A 20,537-nucleotide genomic window follows, 5' to 3' on the forward strand; every position below is an offset into this window, starting at 1 on the left:
TATTACCTATATCTTATGCACATTCATAACTTGTTTATTTTTTTTATTCTCATATGTGGGTAATTTACTAAGCTTAAATCCAATTTAAATTTAATCAAGAAATTTGTATTTGTCACTGGATTATGATTTTATTTCTTCCTCAGTCCATTTTTCTCCAGTAATTTTCCTTCCATTCTGTCTCTCATCATATTCTATACATATGTTAATATTTTAGTATAGTTATTATCAACATATTTATATGGGTACTATTAAGGATATTATTTGTAATACAGAAAAAGTGACTGTGATGAAGAACGTAAGAAAAGGCCAGCAGAAGATCAAATAGATAACGTACTGCACCATTCAAAACGACGCTGTGTGGATGAATCTGTGGTATGATTGCAATTTATTAATTATTACTACTATAAGTTTAGAGTTTGGTAGCTTATTCTTATAATCCTAAGAGATGGGCAGATAATGATCACTTTGTTGACATTTGTCATAGTTAGTTAACTGCATGTTCGAGGGATCATATTTGTGACAGCTTTTCAGTAGATTTACAAATGTTACGTGGCTACATCCTGGACATTTTCATAATTGGATTTTCACTTTAATCTTAGTCTGTATCCATGTATATTATAAAAATGTTTGCATGTTCTACATCTCATCCGAAACCTCTGGTTCAGTTTCAACCAGACCCGGTACACATATTGCTTACTTTCTGAAAGGAAGCACTGTGCCAGTGAGAACCACCTACCTTCCACAGGGTTGGGATTGAAAATTGGATGATGTACGGGCATAACTCTGGAAGAACTTCGACCAGATTTTATATATACATGGCCCATTATTTGCATCAAAATACTATGTGGGTAATACAGTTGTACCTACCACCCTGGGGGTGGGGGTGGGGTTAGGGGTAGGGGTGAGGGTAAGGGTAAGGGTAAGGGTAGGAGTAGGAGTGGAGTGGGGATAGGGGTAGGGGTTGGGGTAGGGATGAGAAACTGTGACATGTAAAAACATTTGATAGCTTATATTTGTATCAAATCTGTAATTTTTGTGGTTGCTAGGCCCATTGGTAACAGTCCTGGTCATATTTCAACTCTAGGGGGGAGCTGGAAGGGGAGGGGACTACAAAGACAGTGCCAAACAAGCCCATCTCTGCAATGCATGAAGCAAAAGCAGTTTCTACAAAGCTTGGCACACATATCACTTGAAATATGGGAAAAAAATTATAATGAATGGACTATATAATGAAAGGACGGCACACTACAGCTGAGGGTTGGGGCTGAAGAGGGGTGACATAAAAGCATAACTCAGGGACACCTGGATCAGTTTTGACCAAATTTGGTGTATACGTGACTCATACTTGTGTAAAAGTACTGCGGGAATATCTCTACTACTCCTAGAGATGGGCATGGAAATGAAAATATTCTATAACAGCCCATTGGTATTTCTTTCCCTGTTCAGTTGACTTGGAATACTTTAAAAATATGAAGTGCAATTTATCTCTTATTTGCACCGTTCATTGTGTCAACAAGATTGAGAGAATGAGCAATGCAGTGAGCCAGTAATTCTGTCAATGTGTTCCGAGGCCAAAGATGCCACATGGCTGTATATAACAGATAAATTGGACATCTATGGAGTCATATTGTGTAAAACAGCAGAGAAGCAGACATATATCTGTAAAACAACGGAAAGTCCAGGATGGAATAATGACACTGTCGGAAGGATTTAGTGCTACTCACCAAATAGAGGAGGTATTGAGTCACAGAGACACACACTGAGAAAGAATGCTAGAAGTACTCAGCTATTAGATAAAGTCCTTCTTCACAAGTAGAAAACTCACAACACTAGTGCTATGACTGCATAGGACCTGAGCAACAATCCAGCTGGAGTGGATACTGGGGGGGAAGAGATGAGAGAATTAGAGAAGGGGTAAGGACCATGTAGCTGCATTGCTGAGCTAGAAAGCATGTGTAGTATTAGAGAAGGGGATAGCTTGCCGGAGGACACTGACTAGTGATGGACGGGGCCAGGGGTTATGAAAATCAAGGATATGTTGTAGGGAGAGATCCCACCTGTGCAATTGAGAAGAGGTGGGGGGGGGGGGGGGGGAGGTGTGGTGGTGGTGGTGGTTGTGGTGGTGGTGGTGGTGGTGGTGGTGGCGGCAGAGGTAGTGATGGGGGGGAATACAAATGGTACATGTTGTTGAGCAGTCATTCAAGTGCAGTACATTCTGAAGCTGGCAGGGGTAAAATACAGGGAGCAAAAGGCTATTTACAATTTGTACAGAAACCAGATGGCAGTTATAAAGAGTCGAGGGGCATGAAAGGGAAGCAGTGGTTGGGAAGGGAGTGAGACAAGGATGTAGCCTATCCCCGATGTTATTCAATCTGTATATTGAGCAAGCAGTAAAGGAAACAAAAGGAAAATTCAGAGTAGGAATTAAAATTCATGGAGAAGAAATAAAAACTTTGAGGTTTCGCCGATGACCTTGTAATTCTGTCAGAGACGGCAAAGGACTTGGAAGAGCAGATGAACAGCATGGACAGTGTCTTGAATGGAGGATATAAGATGATCATCAAAAAAACAAAACGAGGATAATGGAATGTAGTCGAATTAAGTTGGGCGATGCTGAGGGAATTAGATTAGGAAATGACACTTAAAGTAGTAAAGGAGTTTTGCTATTTGGGGGGCAAAATAACTGATGATGGTCGAAGTAGAGAGGATATAAAATGCAGACTGGCAGTGGCAAGGAAAGCATTTCTGAACAAGATAAATTTGGTAACATCGAGTATAGATTTAAGTGCCAGGAAGTCGTTTCTGAAAGTATTTGTATGGAATGTAGCCATGTATGAAAGTGAAATGTGAACGATAAGTAGTTTAGACAAGAAGAGAATAGAAGCTATGGAAATGTGGTGCTACAAAAGAATGCTGAAAATTAGATGTGTAGATCACATAACTAATGAGGAGGTATTGAATAGAACTGGAGAGAATAGAAATTTGTGGTACAACTTGACTGGAAGAAGGGATCAGTTAGTAGGGCATATTTTGAGGCATCAAGGGATCACCAATTTAGTATTGGAGGGCAGTGTGGAGGGTAAAAATCGTAGAGGGAGACCAAGAGATGAATACACTAAACAGATTCAGAAGGATGTCGGTTGCAATAGGTACTGGGAGATGAAGAAGCTTGCACAGGATAGAGTAGCATGGAGAGCTGCATCAAACCAGTCTCTGGACTGAAGACCACAACAACAACATTGTGTTGGGCACCATGCTCAGAACTGGGTGGTCATGCGTCTCTTGATCACAGTTTGGTGGTGGTGGCTGTACAGAAGTGACTTCCTGCTGTGGGGTGGATTGCTACTTTTAAACATCATCAGCTCATAGCCACAAAACCCTGCATGGCAGACATAATGCATTTATCACACCATCATAAACATCACCCCACCGCCCTTCAGAACATAGAGCATAAACAGACCCGCAACACAGGCATGAACCTATTCTTCAAAACCTTCAGCCCCAGAGAAGTATCAAGTCTTTCCAAAGTCCTTATCTTTTGCACCACTCCCAAATATAGACATGCTGGGCTTGTTAAAGACCTTCACTCCTTCTCCCAGTCCCCACAGTGGAAACACTTTTTTGCGACTTACCCTAACAATCAGACTCAATCCAAAACTAATATTAGTTCCTGCTGACTCAGTTTATGGCCCTATCTAACTGCGATCCACCCCACTGTCTCCTAAACATCTCTGTCAAATTTCCAGAATTTCCTATCCTCAAACCGTGCCTCATCATCGTTCCTCAGATAACATGGAACCAAACCCCATGTCCACCACCTAAAAACTGATCCCAACCTTATAATACTACCTGCTGAGAAGACTCTACCACTGTGGTTATGAACCACAGTGATTACCTGGTGGGACCCCTCCAGCCGTCAGATACATCCACTTGCAAGCCCTGCCACAGTGACCCCATTCCAGAAATCCAGCAGGATTTCCAGCTACTTCTCAAATCCTTAGGTCTACCCCAGAAACACCTCCATGGTTGTCTTCTGAACCTCATCAGATCCTCACAATCCTACCTTCCATATGCTTTCTAAAGCACATAAACCCAAGCACCCAGGATGCCACATTGCGGCCGGTTACTGTGCCCCCTTCTGAGAGAATCTCTCTTCTCACGAAACAGCATCTTCAGCCTATTACCTGTAACTTACCCCTATATAAAAGACACTAACCATTTTCTCCACTGACTCTCTGTCATTCCTGTTCCTTTACCAGCTGAAGCCAAGCTTGTCACTATTGATGCTTCCTCCTCCTCCTCCTCCTCCTACTACTACACTACTATTGCAATAATATCACCAGTGCCCATTACCTTGCTGATATTGAACTCTACCTTTCCCAACACCCAAAATATGACATCCTGATCATCAGACAAACTATGTCCTCACCCGCAGTTACTTCTCTTCTGAAGACAACACCTACAAACAAATCCATGGTACAGCAATGGGTGCCTGCTTGGCACCATCTACTGGAATCCATCTAACCACCGTGAATTCCAATCTCCTCATCTGGTTCAGATTCATTGATGACATCTACATGATTTGGATCGAGAGTGAAGTCACCCCATCCATATTTTTCCACAAGCTCAACCTCTTCTCCCCCATTTGCTTCACATAGTCCTCCTCAGTCCAGCAAGTCACCTTCCTTGATATCAGCCTTCACCTCAAGGATGGCTACAATACCTACATCCACATCACACCCACCAACCATCAACAACACATCCAGTTCAACAGCTGCCATCCATTCCATGTCAGGAAGTCCCCTCCATATAGCCCAGCACTCTTGGTTGTTGCACCTTGTGAGGTCATTATTGCTGACCTCGGTCATTTGGAGAATAAATATAACTTCTGTGAGCTGCAAAAATGTTTGGTTAAACCTCACTCATCTCAACAATCGCAGTGCAGTTCTCATCAGATCACCGAAGTTAATCGCTGTCGGGCTGGGCTAGCACTTGATGGATGACCATCTTGTCTGCCGAGGGCTGTTGGCCAGCAGGGTGCACTCAGCCCTTGCGAGGCAAGCTGAGGAGCTACTTGACTGAGAAGTAGTGGCTCCGGCCTCGTAAACTGACATAAGACCAGAAGAGTGGTCTGCTGACCACATGCCCCTCCATATCTGCATCCAGTGACACCTGTGGGCAGAGGATGACACGGCAGCTGGTCGGTACCATTGGGTCTTCATCGCCTGTTCGGATGGAGTTTGGTTTTGTTTAGAGTAAGAGATATCATTCAGAGTTGGTCAGAGTTGATATGGGACACTGCTGAAGTGTGTGTTCGGCTATGCATACAAAAAATATTTAACATTATCACGACTATAGTGAATGTTTGGCAGGATTTCATAATTTGGTTCCATAATTGCTGCTGACAAATGAATTAATAAATCGATAGTTGCATCTAAGCTGTTGTGCTTTCTGAACTTCATCCACTGGTAACTAAATGTTATTAATTAATCAATGAATCATTGTCACAAAGGAGAATTGTAATTCTCAGCAAGGTGAGGCAAGGGAATCACACAACTGATGACAATTGTGTCAGACTATGATTTCATCACAATCTTTGGAGACAACCAATGCAGCATAACTACAGCAGATGGTGAGTTGAAAATTTTGTTAACAAAAACAGTAAGTTAAATATTGAGAATAATGAGTTTGAAATACTGGCAGCAGCTCAACAGTGGAGGTTACCAAACCAACACTTAGCCATAGACCAGTAATGGTGAGTCAAAATCCGTTGCTCAAATATGTAAAGGCAGTGAATAATGATCTTAGGCAGCTAAATGATGATAAAACTTATCACATGGAGAATTAGGTCAGAAAGAATACACAAGAATTTTGAGAAGCACTAGAAAATTCATGAAAGAAACCCATCAATGGTTTTATGGGAAAACACAATTACTTACATAACAAAGTTATGGCTGAACAATCCAAGCTCGTATTACAAGCTGAAGGATTAAAACTTAAGAATGATGAAATTGAATATCTTAATAAAGTCACATTCGAGAAGGTGCAAAGTAAAATCAGTGCGGAGATCGCAATAGTAAAGAATGATTGTTCACAACACAAACATTCAGTCTTTAAAATGGTAATTGGCATACATGAACAACGCATTAACCCAGCCACTCAAGTTGAACAGATGCAGCAATCTACATTAGTCAAGCGTATTCTAGAAGCAAAAATCAATAATACGGGGAAAGAGAAATATTGTTTTAAGCTGAACACAATACCAAGCATGATTGTTGATACCAATACAGGTAAATGCATATTTCATTAGTTCAGACTAATTTGAGGATTACATACCATTGGTTTCATCTGCCAGTTTAAACATTCTTTCTCATTGTTGGATTCCAAGAAACAAAAAAATAGTTATCTGTGTGAGCATTTTGAATGACAGTGCTCACACAGTGGGGCATGAGAGTCACTGGTAGTTACAATAATTTCAGTGAACTACAGACAGTCTTTTTTCACTGTGGGCAGTCAAGTCAAAATTGTAAACACCACCCCTACCATATGGCCACGGTGATGGTACCATCTGTCAGTTTTGCAGAAGTTTTGGGATCATAATATTAATTTAGATGAGCTTATTGAAGACACACAATTCGTAGAGATTCTTATGCAGTGATTACCATTGCACACCCGTGAGAGGTGAGTTCTCACAGGATACAAAGACATTGAATATATATGTTTGGTGGGAGATCGAATTCAAGCCCTTGACACTGAAAAAAAGCAGTGAGAGATCAATGATTCCAATGAGAGAAACAAGGGCAATGATGCAATGTGAAGTAAGTAATGTAATGAATGGAACTGAGGAGCAAAGAATCAATGGAACGAACATGATGAATCACGAAGATATGATGACCACAGTCAACTGTGTGATAGACAGCAAGAATATCAGTTTGAACTTCGGAGAATGATAACTGCAAGAATTATGAGTGATTGCTACAACAGAAATGAAACAAAGAAACGGATACACTTTGTGATTTGTAGGAAAACTCATTTTAGTTTGCGGCCCACTTCCAAACTGAGCATACAGACATGGAGTCACCTGTAGTTTTATACAAACAATGCACATAGACTGCTGGCATGGCATTGTGGAAGACTTATTGAGGGAAGATGAGTGTTCTACTAAGGATGCCGTCAAACTGATACTTACAGCCAGAGTATGTGGAGTTGATGTTGACATCTTATTGGATTCTGACTCGTAGGCAAATACAATGACAGAGAAATTATTTCAAGAACTCAGTGATTGTCTAAAATTGCTTGTTTTTCTGGTACATTTTAATCACAGTTGGGAATTGAAGAAAACCAATCAGAGAACAAGTTCTGTTAAAATATTGAATTTCGGGGGAAATTTTGAGCAGCCAGTTTTTGTTGTTGAGCATTGATATCATGTTCAGTACCAGTTTGATGACAGAAAGATGTGGTCAATTAGATTTTGTAGAATGATGTCCTTACATAAGGAATCAGGAAGAAGAAATTAAAATTTCCTTTAAAGGAATTGTAGATGAAGATTGTGGAGGGCTTTAGGATGTGAACCTTTGTTTCATTAGGTGAAAGCAGAAGTGGAAGTTGCAACTCTGCAATTTCAAAGGGAAGATAACAACGTGAAGTCACAGTGTCATGTAAACAATGCTGCTGCAAAGATTGAAGCAAAATCAAGTAATTTAACAGAACTTGTTGACCATTAAAGGGAAGAGTTGAGAGTGGTACTGTGATGCCAACAAAGTGTATTTTGGTCTCAGCCCAGGGTAATGAGAGGGTGTATTTGCTAATCTAAAGTAAAACTTCAAGAGTCGTATCATATGACATATTACTCTGTTCTATTAAAGAAGCCTACCACAGACAAAGAGATTCAGAGGATGTTAGATACGGGAATTGTTGTATCTTCGGTAGTAGAGACAAAACATGAACGATATTCCTCAATATGTTTTTATTGGGATAAAACCAATAAACAAGAACATTGCTGATGTCAACAGAGTGGTCGTAACAAAACACAATTTAAGCAAGAAACCAAGTATGGATCTCACTTCCGGTCGTATAACAGAAGAATAACAAAATAAAATGTTTTCCTCACAAGGCTTACTCTCGAGAAAGTCCACCAAAGAAAAGACGGAAACAAGACTACCAGAGACTGCTTGGCACAGCATTATCACAAAGCTATCCAGGGAGACCAGACCACTGTTGCACGACACCCTCGAGTCACAGTCGGAAGCTACCACTCCTGACAATTCGGGACTACCAGCAGATGAGGCGCATGGATGTTGTGACTGGAATGCTAGATCCCTACTAGTCTGGGTGGCATGTCGAACTGTATTCTGGCTGGTGGTGCACAGGCATATAAGGCTGGTTGGTGGATGGATCGTCTGGGACTATTTTCGATCATGTGATTGGCGTGATGTGAATTAAGAACCTTTGCCTGTGCACAGCTTATAAGTGGTTTTGTTGAAAAGCTTATAAGTGGTTTTGTTGAAATGTAGCTAATGTTGTCAAAATGTGTGTGGTTGTGTTGGTATACTACCATGCTGAGGTTGGATGACTTCTGTATCCCAATTGTCCACCGCCAGTGCTCATGTGCTGTGATAGATGTTCCGCTTGGTGAGAGTAGCCCTACCAGCTGCTGCTGACCTGTGCGAGTGCTTGTGCTTCCAGGTCAAGGACACCTAGAGAACAGCTGATATCAATGTGTGCCTGTCAAGCTGCATGCCACCTGAATGATGTATCACAACCACCCCTTTGCCAGAGGCTGAGTGCAATCTGTGACACATTGTACACATCACGATGCATCCTCTGACCCCTACTATGTCGTGTCCTGTGTGATGCGATGTTATAAAGCTGCAAGTATCAATAGTTGAGTGCTTAAAAGCAGAGCATGGTGAAATAATGAATTGCATTGTGTATCATGAAAATGCACTGATATAAGAAGGGAATTTATCATTGTTGACAATTTCTAAATAATGTTCTAATATTTTCTGAACTTAATGCCACAAATTTTACAGATTTTTTTTCTGACTAGAAAAATTTATCTGAGTACTATATAGTGCGATGATGTAATAATCTTGTTTGACTACATCTCCATTTATCTTGTTCTACCCTTTTTTTTAGTCTTATGACTGGTTTGATGCAGCCTACCACAAATTCATCTCCCACACTAACCTCTTCATCTCAGAGCAGCAGTCGCAACCTATGTCTTCAATTATTTGCTGAAACTCTGTCTTCATCCACAGTTTTTACTCTCTAAAGCTTCCTCTAGTTCTATGGAAGTTTTTCCCTGATATCTTAACGTATGATCTATCATCCTGGTCCGTCTTCTTCTCAATGTTTTTCATATATTATATTTGTCGCCAGTCCTGCGTTGAACTTCCTCATTCCGTACATCGTCAGTAGAAATGGAAAAGTTCCACAAAACAATAATGGAAAATTAGCAATATTTAGTGAAATGAAGCAAAATCAGCGATTTTTATAACATGTGTAATTTTGTAATGTGTAAATATGTTAGAAAAATAAGAATGGCAATTAATTGTTATTCATAACTGATAGTCACTGAGTGTCAAAATTGTATTTTGGCTTCTAATCTCCTCAAGGTGGGGACGGGTTGAGTATGTTCTTAAAGTAACAGTTCATTTGCTTGCTCAATGAACTTTGACTGGATGATGTAAATAGTTCGTAATTAGGAAAAGCATTACAGCGGCCAAAAACACCACCAAAATAGGCAAAAAATATTGGCAATAAAGCACCACCGAATCCGACAAACACCACCACCAAATGTGACAAAAAAACAACTCTAAATTTGGAAAAAACAACAACACTGAATTTTGGGGAAAAACCAACAACCACCAAATCTGGCAAATAAATAAATAAATAAATAAATAAACACTGAATTTGGCAAGAACAGAAACCACAAAAACATGGAATTTGGAGAAAAAAACAATACTAAATTTGGGGGGGAATACACAAAATTGGCTTGGCACAACATCGAATTGTGGAGATGGGGGGACAGAATTTGGAAAAAACAACACTGCTTTTGGTAAGAAGCATGGAATTTGGTAAAAAATAATGCCAAATTTAGCCGAAAAACAACATTAAATTTAGCAAATAGACAATGACAAATTTGGCAAAAAATGATGCCAAATATGGTCATGAAATAAAATAATTCTTTCCTATCCATACTTATCATCCACCTAACCACTATCTATTATGCTTCGTATATTGCGGCATAATGTTTCCTATGTCTTTCGATTTCTTTATTTCACATAATTCAGCTTATAAAATACTTGTATTGATAAATATTTACATCTCGATTGCTATGTCACACAGTAACATTCATTCTGGCAAAACTTTCTACAGTAAAACTTGCTCAAATCGGCACACATATAATTCAGAAACTGACCAAACAGTACAAGTATTTCAGTCCTGACACATTCAGTGCATTTTTATATGCTGATTTTTTGTATAAAGCGGAACGTGTCTAATGTGGAAATGGAAAGCAAATCTTAGAACGTACTTAATAATTCATTGTATAATGCTGAAAAGAGCCTATACAATGCTACTGTAACTGTTCATTAGTTATTCATGACTCGACAAGGGTGTTACGATATTACTTTTAACACCTCTGTTAAGCAGTGTAAAACCAAGAAAAGAGGTCCAGTGCAGCATAACGCTGCTGATGTGGACCTAAAACCGAGCCACTCTGTGCAACAATGAATAAGTTACACTCAGTGTCAGTACAGTACATCAAGGGAAATGGTTCGTTCGTCAGGGCTCTGTTTTTCGGCTTTCTCATTTTCCTCATTATTGATGCACGCCAGCACATAAGGAACATTTTTGCGCATCTACCAACACACTGCTGCAATGTGTGCAGTGGAAGAGGTGGGTATTGTTCTGTTAAACAATGATTTTCCACGGCAAGGTCATTATTTTCTGCCAGTTTCAGTTGACTAGTAGCACTTTAAAAGATACAGTAACATGATGTCAAACAAACAGTATGTGTCTTTAACACTTAACGAAAAGCTTAATGTAATTGAGGCAAGTGAGAAAGACAAACTCTCTGTGCGCGAAATTATGTTGTGTAAAACACAAGTTTATGAAACTTCCGGACGAATGGATGAAAGGGAATGGGCAGATGAAAAGAAAGGTGAAGAAGACCAGAAATGAAGAATTAACGAAATATTGTGTGAATGATTCATAAGCCCGTGGGCAAAAAACTTACCTTTATCTGGACCCATGTTGCTCTGAAAGTCACTAAAGAGCTTGGAATTAGGAGTTAAGGCATCCATGGGATGGATGGACAGTTTCAAAGGTAGGCTCAACATTGTGTGGAATGAAGTGTGTCAGGAAGCTAAGGATATGCTGGAAAGTGTAGCAACAGAATGGAAGACAATACTGTCCAACTTAATTGTAAATTATGACCCAAAAGACACGTTCAGTGCCGATGAAAAGAGACTGTTTTATCGAGCATTTTATCGAGCACTGCCTTCAAAATCACTAGCAATTTGAGGTGAATAGTACATCGGCAGAAAAATGTCCAAGAAAAGACTCACTGCACTGCAGTGTGGAAACATGTTAGGTGAAATAGAGAGGGCACTGGTGATTGGAAAGGTGGAAAAACTGCGTTCTTTCAAAAACGTAGATGTCAGTAAGCTTCTAGTCTCGTGGTGAAGCAATAAAAAGGTGTTGATGGTGAGTGGTGCTATAGAAGAATCGCTGGGCTCTTTCAATGCCAAAATGAAAAAAGGAAATTGCCAAGTTCTCCTTTTCCTAGACATAGCAGCCTACCACCCAAAAGTAATGTTATAAAATGTGAAATTGGCTTGGTTCCCTCCAGGGTCAACCAGCCTCACACAACCCATGGACCAGGGGCTTATTTACACATTCAAGTGTCATTATCGGCAATTACTGATGCAATCTCTTATTCTTAGTGTTGAAGAAGCTGGAAGTGCATTTGCTCTTACAGTCAGTTTCTGTCCTGGATGCAGTAAATTGGATTGGCTTGGTAGTAAAGGAAATAAAACATGAAACTGTTACCAAGTGCTTCAACAAACAGCATTTAGGGGTCAAGAACAAGACTCTTCTATGGCCATTGAAGTTCAAGAATATGCAGCAGCAATTGCTGAATTAATGAAAATGCAAAACATTTCATGTAGTGCAGATGATTACATTCGAAGTGATGACTTTCTGTCAACTCACTCCACTTTCACTTCAGCAACAGATTTCGTAGAAATCCACAATACAGAGGATGATGAAACAGATTTAATAGAAATCCGCAACACAGAGGTTGATAATGAAGCATGCTTCATCACCAGGAAGAACTATTAGTCTTGGAGGCCTCCACTTTTGTTCCTTTTTACTTTTCTGGAATGAATTTTCACTCTGCACTGAAATGTGTACTGATTTGAAACTTTGGGGCAAATTAAAACTATATGTCAGACCAGAACATGCACCCTTTTGCAAGCAAGTGCTCTACTGAGAGCTGTTCTATTACGACTGATGACCCGCCTCACTTCCTGCAGTACCTCTTCTCCTATCTTCCAAACGTTGCCTAAATTCCTGTGCATACTTTATAGGACTTGCGCTCCTGAAAGAAATTATATTATGGAGAAGTGACTTGGCCACAGCCTAGGGATAGCTTCCAGAATGAATTGTGACTCTGCAATAGAGTGTGTACTGATTTGAAACTCAGTGGCAGATTAAAAATTTTGCTCTGGACTAGCACTCAAATCTGTGATCTTTGCCCCATGAAAGGCAAAGGTTTGTTTCAATGCATCAGAAAACTTCCAGATCATCTTCTTACCTCATCAATTTCCAAAAAAGTGCTTCGGATGGTTATCACATATTATGAAAGAAAACAGCGCCTTATATAGGATCCATTTAGCATAATGTAAATCTATAAGTTCACAGTCATAATAGTGACTATCGTCATTGGTTACAAAGCTTGGGCCCACAGAATAAATCTACTCAGTGATTGCCAAACCTCAGCTGCCCATGGCTGGTATGTATAGACATATGTAAGGGAGCTTTAGAAAAAATTCAAATTACAGCTTAATTATACATTCAATAATAATCTAAATGAGATGGGAAATAGGTAACACATATATGGATTAGAGGATGTTGGGATTCTGTTTAAATGTAAACTCTATAATCTAGAAATGGCAGAATTATTCATACTGTTTTATGGTGCATCATTTTGAATGTGCAATTTGACCATCTGAGGGTGCCATTTTAACGTGGTTCTGCAATACTATGACAAATTAATACATATATTTAAACTGAATTTAAGAAACAAAATAATTCATCCTTCAAGAACCATGTTATCACTCAGGTAGAATAACAGCACTGTTCTGAGTTGCTGAGGGTGATAGCATAGCTGAATATAAAAAGACAGACAATTAACACACACAGAATTGTAACAGTTTTCTTGGGACTTCCATGCCCTTCAAGAGCATTGTTTTCTCCTGGTTAACAACCAACTGATGATGTTATTTCCATCCTTCATCTTAACAACAATAATACTTTTTACCTTTTCTTATGTCTTCATTTTTGATAGACAGACATTTTAAACCTATGTGGCTGCACTGCAAATCTGGTTCTAGTAAAATTACAGTGGGAATATTAAATATTATCACAAAGTAAAAAAACTGGAAAATTTTTATTAACTTTCCCTTTTATTTGTTTCTTCACTGTTATTTCAGAAAGGTTGTACAAATTCTTAACTTTGTATTAGATTAGCATGTAAAAATCTGAAATAAGTCATTCTGGAACTTATATATATGAAACATATGTCAATTTGAGTATCACATGAAATTTTGAAGTAAATTGGTCAAGAACTTTTTGAGAGTTTTGAAAACAACATTGACATCGGACTTCTTGCCAGTATGCAGAGTATTGTTCAGCCTTCTTTTGTTATCACTTTTCCGTGTTTTCTTCTTTCTCTTATGACGACAAAGGAAATGGGTCAACAGCAAAGATATGAATGTCCATCTGAACTACTAATCAGCAGTAAAACACATCAAGATGAAAAAATATGAATTTTACTGTAAATCCTGAAATGAATCAGTTTACGTCACAGCCAGGGGAGTTATAAAGGTCTACAGCCATTTCCCTTCTTTCCTCTTTGAGCATCTAGGACAGACTCCTTTTTACCCTGAATGACTTATATTATTCACTGTGTGCTTAATGCTTCCCCAAGTCAGTTATACTCTCTCGCAAATTTAGGAAAAATCCATCTTATTCACAAAAGGCTGCCAACAAGGGGATACTTTTAGATGCCTCGTGGTTTGAAACACCTTTCAAAACTCCCATTGCTTCAGAGACTAGGGCAGTGTGGCATCAGATGTAAAGTACAGAAAATCATTCTCTCCATTGAAATTCACATTTAATAATTACTCCTCAGTCAAACCACCCCCACTGACTTGTAAAATTACTTTACTAGTTCCCATCACTTATCCACATTAGGCCATTGCTTTGACAAATGGCAGTGTCACATCAGTTAATGTGCATTGTGTGACAAGAAGACATTCCACAATTTAACCAGTAATGTGCTACATATTTTGGTTCTTGATGAGAAGTTTGCAGTATGTATTTTAAGATTTTGTGGTGAATTTGAAAGCCACATATCTCTGAGGTGATGTATATCATGCTTCTACAGGTACATTAATACAGATCATTTTTGTGTATTAATTTTTATTTATCGTCATCATCATATTGCTTATCATACAGGGTGATTATAATCTAACTTTCAAAACACAGAAACAACACCACTGGTCAGAATGACATCAAATTGCAACAGAATATTATCGGAGAAGGGGGGAAATGTATGGCAGAAGAAAAAAAATAGTGTGGAAATTGATCAACAGATTGTGTGTATGTGTCAGAGTATCTAAATGAAAACACTACCCATTGAAGTTGTTATAAATACACCAGATATACGGCTATCCCTCCTTTTGCATCTGCGACATTCACCATGACTGTCTCAATGCAGGCTCATGCACTGCTTGTAAAACTGTATTACAAGAATGATGACCGTACACATATCATTCTGCAGAAGTTCTGGACACTGAATGGTTTGTAAAAAGGCATTGGTCTGATGACTGCCATGGGTCTGGAGAAAATTATTCACAAATTCTAAAAGATGGGCTATTTTGATGTGCAACCTGGTAGAGGGAGGAAACAAATTGATTCAACGTCAGTGAAAGCAGTGGCCACAGCAATACAGGAGGAGATGAGTGGTGGTGCGCTAACATGTAGTGCACAGAGAATTGCCCGAACATTGGACATACCCGTGTGAGCATGGTGTGTAAAATCTTATGAAGCATACTTTTTTGCTTTCCATTCAAAATTACTCATGTGCATGAGCTACTTCCTGTTGACCTGCCAGCAAGAGAGATCTTTGCTTTAGAATTTCGTGCTCGCATGGAAGTGGATAGTGATTGGCGTGGAAGATTTTGTGGGTACACAAAGCCCTCTTCCATCTGACAGGATATGTCAGTACACAGAATTGTCAGATATGGGCAACGGAAAATCCACACACAAATCAACCAGTACCACTCCACCCTGAAAAGGTCACTGTGTGGTGCAGCTTTACGGCATCATTTATCATAGGGCCATATTTTTTTGAAGAGACACTGGTTAGTGCTATGAGTGTAACCATGTCATTCCAGCTCTCCTACAGCATGGATTCGTGGATGGGATCATTTTTATGCAAGATGGCATACCTCCACACATTGCAAAACCAGTTAAGCAGCTGCTGAAGTACTATTTCGAAAATGCTAGAATTATCAGCCATCATTTCCCTAAGCCTGGCCTTCTGGATCACCTAATCTCAATCTTTGTGACTTCTGGCTGTGGGGCTATCTGAAAGATGTTGTGTTCAGTGTTCCAATTGCAAACTTAGGTGCATTGAAGGCATGCAATGCGCAACACATTTTGAATGTGACCCCAGAAACACATCGATCAGTTGCAAAACATGCTGCTTCTCAATTTAAACTTGTTGCAAAAAATGGTGGACAGCATATTGAACATGTTTTGCACTAGTCACATGGGAATGAATACTCTGATTTGATTTTGATTGATGATTTTTATGCAGATTCTGGCATCAGGACAATTAAAAACTGATGTGATTGATGCTTTTTATGCGGTTTTTGGCCTCAGGGCAATTAAAAACCGATGTTAGTGATGCCTTTTATTCACTTTTTGGCCTCAGGACAATTAAAAACCAATTTTTCACATCCAATGTGATAAGACCTTGCTGTGGTGGATCAGCTTTCGCAACTAACAGTATCACGCCTGTACACCCATGCATACTGAATAATACAGTTTGTTTAACATCAGGCAAACGCCTCAGACATTGGTCTATGATATATTCGTCATTTGTAGAAAACCACTATTAAATTATGATGCTTACAGCACCATCTATTGCTACGTTTTGTAACTATTTATTTTTCTTCTGCTATACATCTTCCCCCTTCTCCGATAATATTCCACTGCAGTTTGACATCATTTTGACCAGTGGTGTTATTTCTACAATGGTTTGAAAATTGAACTTTAATTATAATCACCCTGTACTTTCACATACAATGGAATGATTTACAAATGAAAATAGTGTATGGATTAAGGCACAATATTTTCACTTTTAGTATTTACTTCCCACGAATTTTCTGGCTTCTCTTGTAATTGCAAGAGTTGGCTACTGTACCAACATCAAGAGTTGTGTTGGTGTATCCAATTACTGTAGACCTCCAAGCCATGTATGAGGTACAAAAACAACTCCTAGGCTTGAAATAATAATTGATATTGTATGAATACACATAGTGTACCACTATTTCTGGAAATATTCTTTAAGTTCAAGATAATTACATACAGGGTTTGTCTAGAAAGTGATGTGTCACACTTTTTTTTATTTATTTCTCAGGTAGTTTCAGCAATGTAAAATTCTTTAAAGAATGACCCTTCTGCATCAATACATTTTTACCAGTGTGATTTCCATGCATCACAAGCTTTCTGGATCTCCTCAGTCAATGTTCTTCAGTGATGCTGTCAAAGTAGCTTGCGTATTGTCCACTGACTTGAGACACTTTCCTTTGACGACTCTATTCAGTCAAGGAAACAAAAAAACGTCTGCTAGGGCCATGTCTGGACTGTAGGGTGGGTGCATCACTGTTGCCACACTGGTACAGGTCAGGCAGGCTGTGAAAACAAAGGCGATGTGAACCAGCGCATTGTCATGGTGCAGTTTCCACAATGCCTGGAACTCTCTTCAGACGCAGCGCCCCTGTGATTCGGTCTCTGGAGCAATCCCTTGTAAAATTGAGTGTTGACAGTCTGAACAGGGGGTACAAACTCATGGTGCAGTGTCCCCCTTGCATTAAAAAAAATAATAATAAAAAGAAAAGAAAAAAATAAGCACAGACTTCACCTGGAATTTGAATTCCAAGGCAGATGTTGATTTCATTTATCAGTATCACTTCAGCTAAGCTACCATCATTGAGTTTATGCAATAAATATATCTCCATGCCATTCGTCAAACTTCAAACAATATAACATGGTAAAAAAACACAAACTAACTAGGCATTCAATAATCATTATATCATGTTCTAGAATGCCACTACCTGCTACTTATTTTGGACCCACAGCTAGTAAAACATACAAAACTAATAGAGGAATCACATGTGAGTGCATATGTGTTATTGTCTGCAGAAGTACAAGATGTGCGTTTTCTTTTTCTTCATTAGCCATCCTCTTTGTCTTTTAATCATGTATAGTCTTGTTCTTATTGTTTCTTCTGTTCATTCTCGACCTCTTCTAAGCTTTTTCTTTTCACGTATTTCCCACCTCGCTTCTTTCAGGTCTATCCAGTTTTCAACTCTTGTTGGTATATCAATTGTCTGCAGCTGATTATTAATATTGTGGAACTGAAGTTTCTGCGATTATAGTCAACTGCTGCATCAAATTTCTTATTGTGTTTATTCTTTGTTACTAGTATACTTTTCAGAAGCAGCCAGCATTGGCCACTTTTGCCTTTTAATCTGTAACTTGGCTTGTTCTATATCCTTGAAACATCTCTTTTGTGTTGGGATTTGTGAAACATGATGATGTGTGAATGAATGGAGGAAAAATGAATGAAACAAATTTCCATTTCTTACTTTTTTCTTCTAATAAAGGAACTGTTAATTTCAAAATTTTGAGATGTGATTTTTTTTTCCGAATTAAGAAACCACATTTATTTTGTCATTAAGTCAAGTTATATTTTTAACCAACAGTTTCTGTTCCTCATTATTACAGGACCTGTCTATTATGGAAGATGTCATAAATCTGATGGAAGACATGATTTCAAAAGTAGCAGATAATGAGACATATATTCCTGAAGAACCATTTGAACCTGATGTTCCAGCTGCAGGAAATGGAGGTTCAAGGTCCGGAAATGTGAAGTCACGTAAAATGGATGTCGTTGTTATATCTGATGACTCAGTAGAGTCAAGGTATGATTATATGAAGAATGGTCCAGGGAAAATTAAACCTGTAAACTATTCTTCAAAAGTTGGACCAAATTTGAAGACTGAGCCTAATACTCCAAGTGATAATGAAGATGATAGACAGAATAGTATGTATTATGACATACCTTTAGACATGGAAGTTGAATGTGATGAAGATGAGGATCCCTATGGTTTAGAGACAGCAGCTGATGTTAAATCAGAAATGGTTTCAAACAAATGTGATCAAGAGGAATTGCCAATTGACAGAGAAGCCACTGGAAAGAAAAATAATGAACAAGAAGTCCCTGAAGAAGTTGTATTAGCTAGACGCAGTTCTCAGGAAAGTACAACAACTACTACTACAACTACAACTAGAACTGAAACATCAACAAGTGCTGCAGATTCATCAAACAGTAGTGATGACTCCTCTTCAAGTGACAGAGATGATGACTCAAGTAGTTCGGCCTCTAGTGATTCCAGTGACAGCAGTGATTCAGATTCAGAAGATCCTAATCGGTCTACAGGTACTGTTGTAGCTGCTGAGTCGGATAAAAAGGAAGAAAAGATGAGCCCCAGAAATACAAATTTGACAAATCAGAAGAAGAAAGATGACACAAAGTGTGGTAAGTTGAAACAAAACTATGTACATCTATATTCTATGGTTTGTAAACTGGAATTGCAAGAGATCAGTTTGAAGAGCTTGGGAGAGGGGAGGGGGGTTGATAGTATTTGTAAAATCTTTCTTAGGAAATTGTGATAATTTAAGTAATACAGCAAATAAAACAAATGAATGTTATATTTGTATTTCGTGTAGGTGTTCAGAATTGTAGATAAAGGCTATGCAGTAAACCAGAATGATAATTTTTGGGGCAGGGATGAGAGGTACTTCACAATATCTTATTTAGACAGATTAATGATGAACTTTATGTGAAATGCCTCATGTGTGTATAACTCTGTAATTTTTGTTTGAGAGACTTCAAACATAGGAAGAGCTGTAAAGGAGACTCAACTTTAATTTGTTTTTAAAGATATTTATCCTCTCCATATGACATTTTATTTGCATGAATAAATCATCGAAGAGTTTTTGTTTTGATTTTTAATATTTTATTTTATTTTATTATAGTGGAGTGCTGCTCTCCTCTCTGAACCAAAAATAATCACTTGAGAATCTGTCTGCTAATATTTTTTTGAATATTACTGATATTTTCAGAAGGTCTAATGAATGTGGACTCAGAGTCTGAGGATGGAATCTCATTGTCTAACACATAATTTTCTTCTCCACTTCCTTGTCATCCTGAAGTTCATATATCTTTTTGTCGTTTCTTTCTCTCTTTACTGCTTCTCTTCCCATCCTACCTCTTTGAAGTGTCTTGCACTCTGTCATTACTAATTATAACTCTCCTAGTTCTTTCTTCAAAGAGCTCATTTTTTAATATACTGCAGACATGTACTTGTTATCACTTCAGAAATGTGAGTAAAATGTGAAACTGCACTAAAGAGTAATCCAAGAATTGAAAGTCCATATTCAATGAAGACTGTCCGCAGCCCGTGGTCTTGTGGTAGTGTTCTCGCTTCCTGCGCATGGGGTCCCGGGTTCGATTCCCGGCGGGGTCAGGGATTTTCTCTGCCTCGTGATGACTGGGTGTTGTGTGTTCTTCATCATCATTTCATCATCATTGACTCCCAAGTCGCCGAAGTGGCGTCAACTAAAAAGGACTTGCAATACGGCGGCCGAACTTCCCCACATGGGGCCTCCCGGCCAACACTGCCATACGATCATTTATATTTCATTTCAATGAAGATTGCAATTTCAGATGCTTGAAAATTTCCCTTGTTGCTTTTAATAAAGTAATACAGTTCAGCTGTATACATGATGACTAGAAATGTTCATCTCAAGCTTAAATATCTATAATGTCTTTGGCATTAACTCACTATAACATTGAGGATGTACAGTAACAGCTTTCTTTCTTTTAAAAACAAGTAATAGCAAGCCTTTTTCTGACCATCATTCAAAGACTAAAGTGTGAGTAAGTTTCA

At 38.7% G+C, this 20,537-nt stretch overlaps 1 protein-coding gene across 1 annotated transcript in view; it reads left to right on the forward strand.

Annotated features, from left to right (window-relative positions):
- LOC126199114 (calcineurin-binding protein cabin-1-like) overlaps positions 1-20,537 on the forward strand; it is a 249,429-nt gene that overhangs the window by 194,525 nt on the left and 34,367 nt on the right. Inside the window, exons 26-27 of the mRNA XM_049935872.1 lie at positions 273-372; positions 18,310-19,123. Coding sequence (XP_049791829.1) covers positions 273-372; positions 18,310-19,123 — 914 coding nt within the window. The remainder of the gene's footprint in view (positions 1-272; positions 373-18,309; positions 19,124-20,537) is intronic.

This window comes from Schistocerca nitens, chromosome 1 (assembly GCF_023898315.1).
Source record: "Schistocerca nitens isolate TAMUIC-IGC-003100 chromosome 1, iqSchNite1.1, whole genome shotgun sequence".
Taxonomy (NCBI): Eukaryota; Metazoa; Arthropoda; class Insecta; order Orthoptera; family Acrididae; genus Schistocerca; species Schistocerca nitens.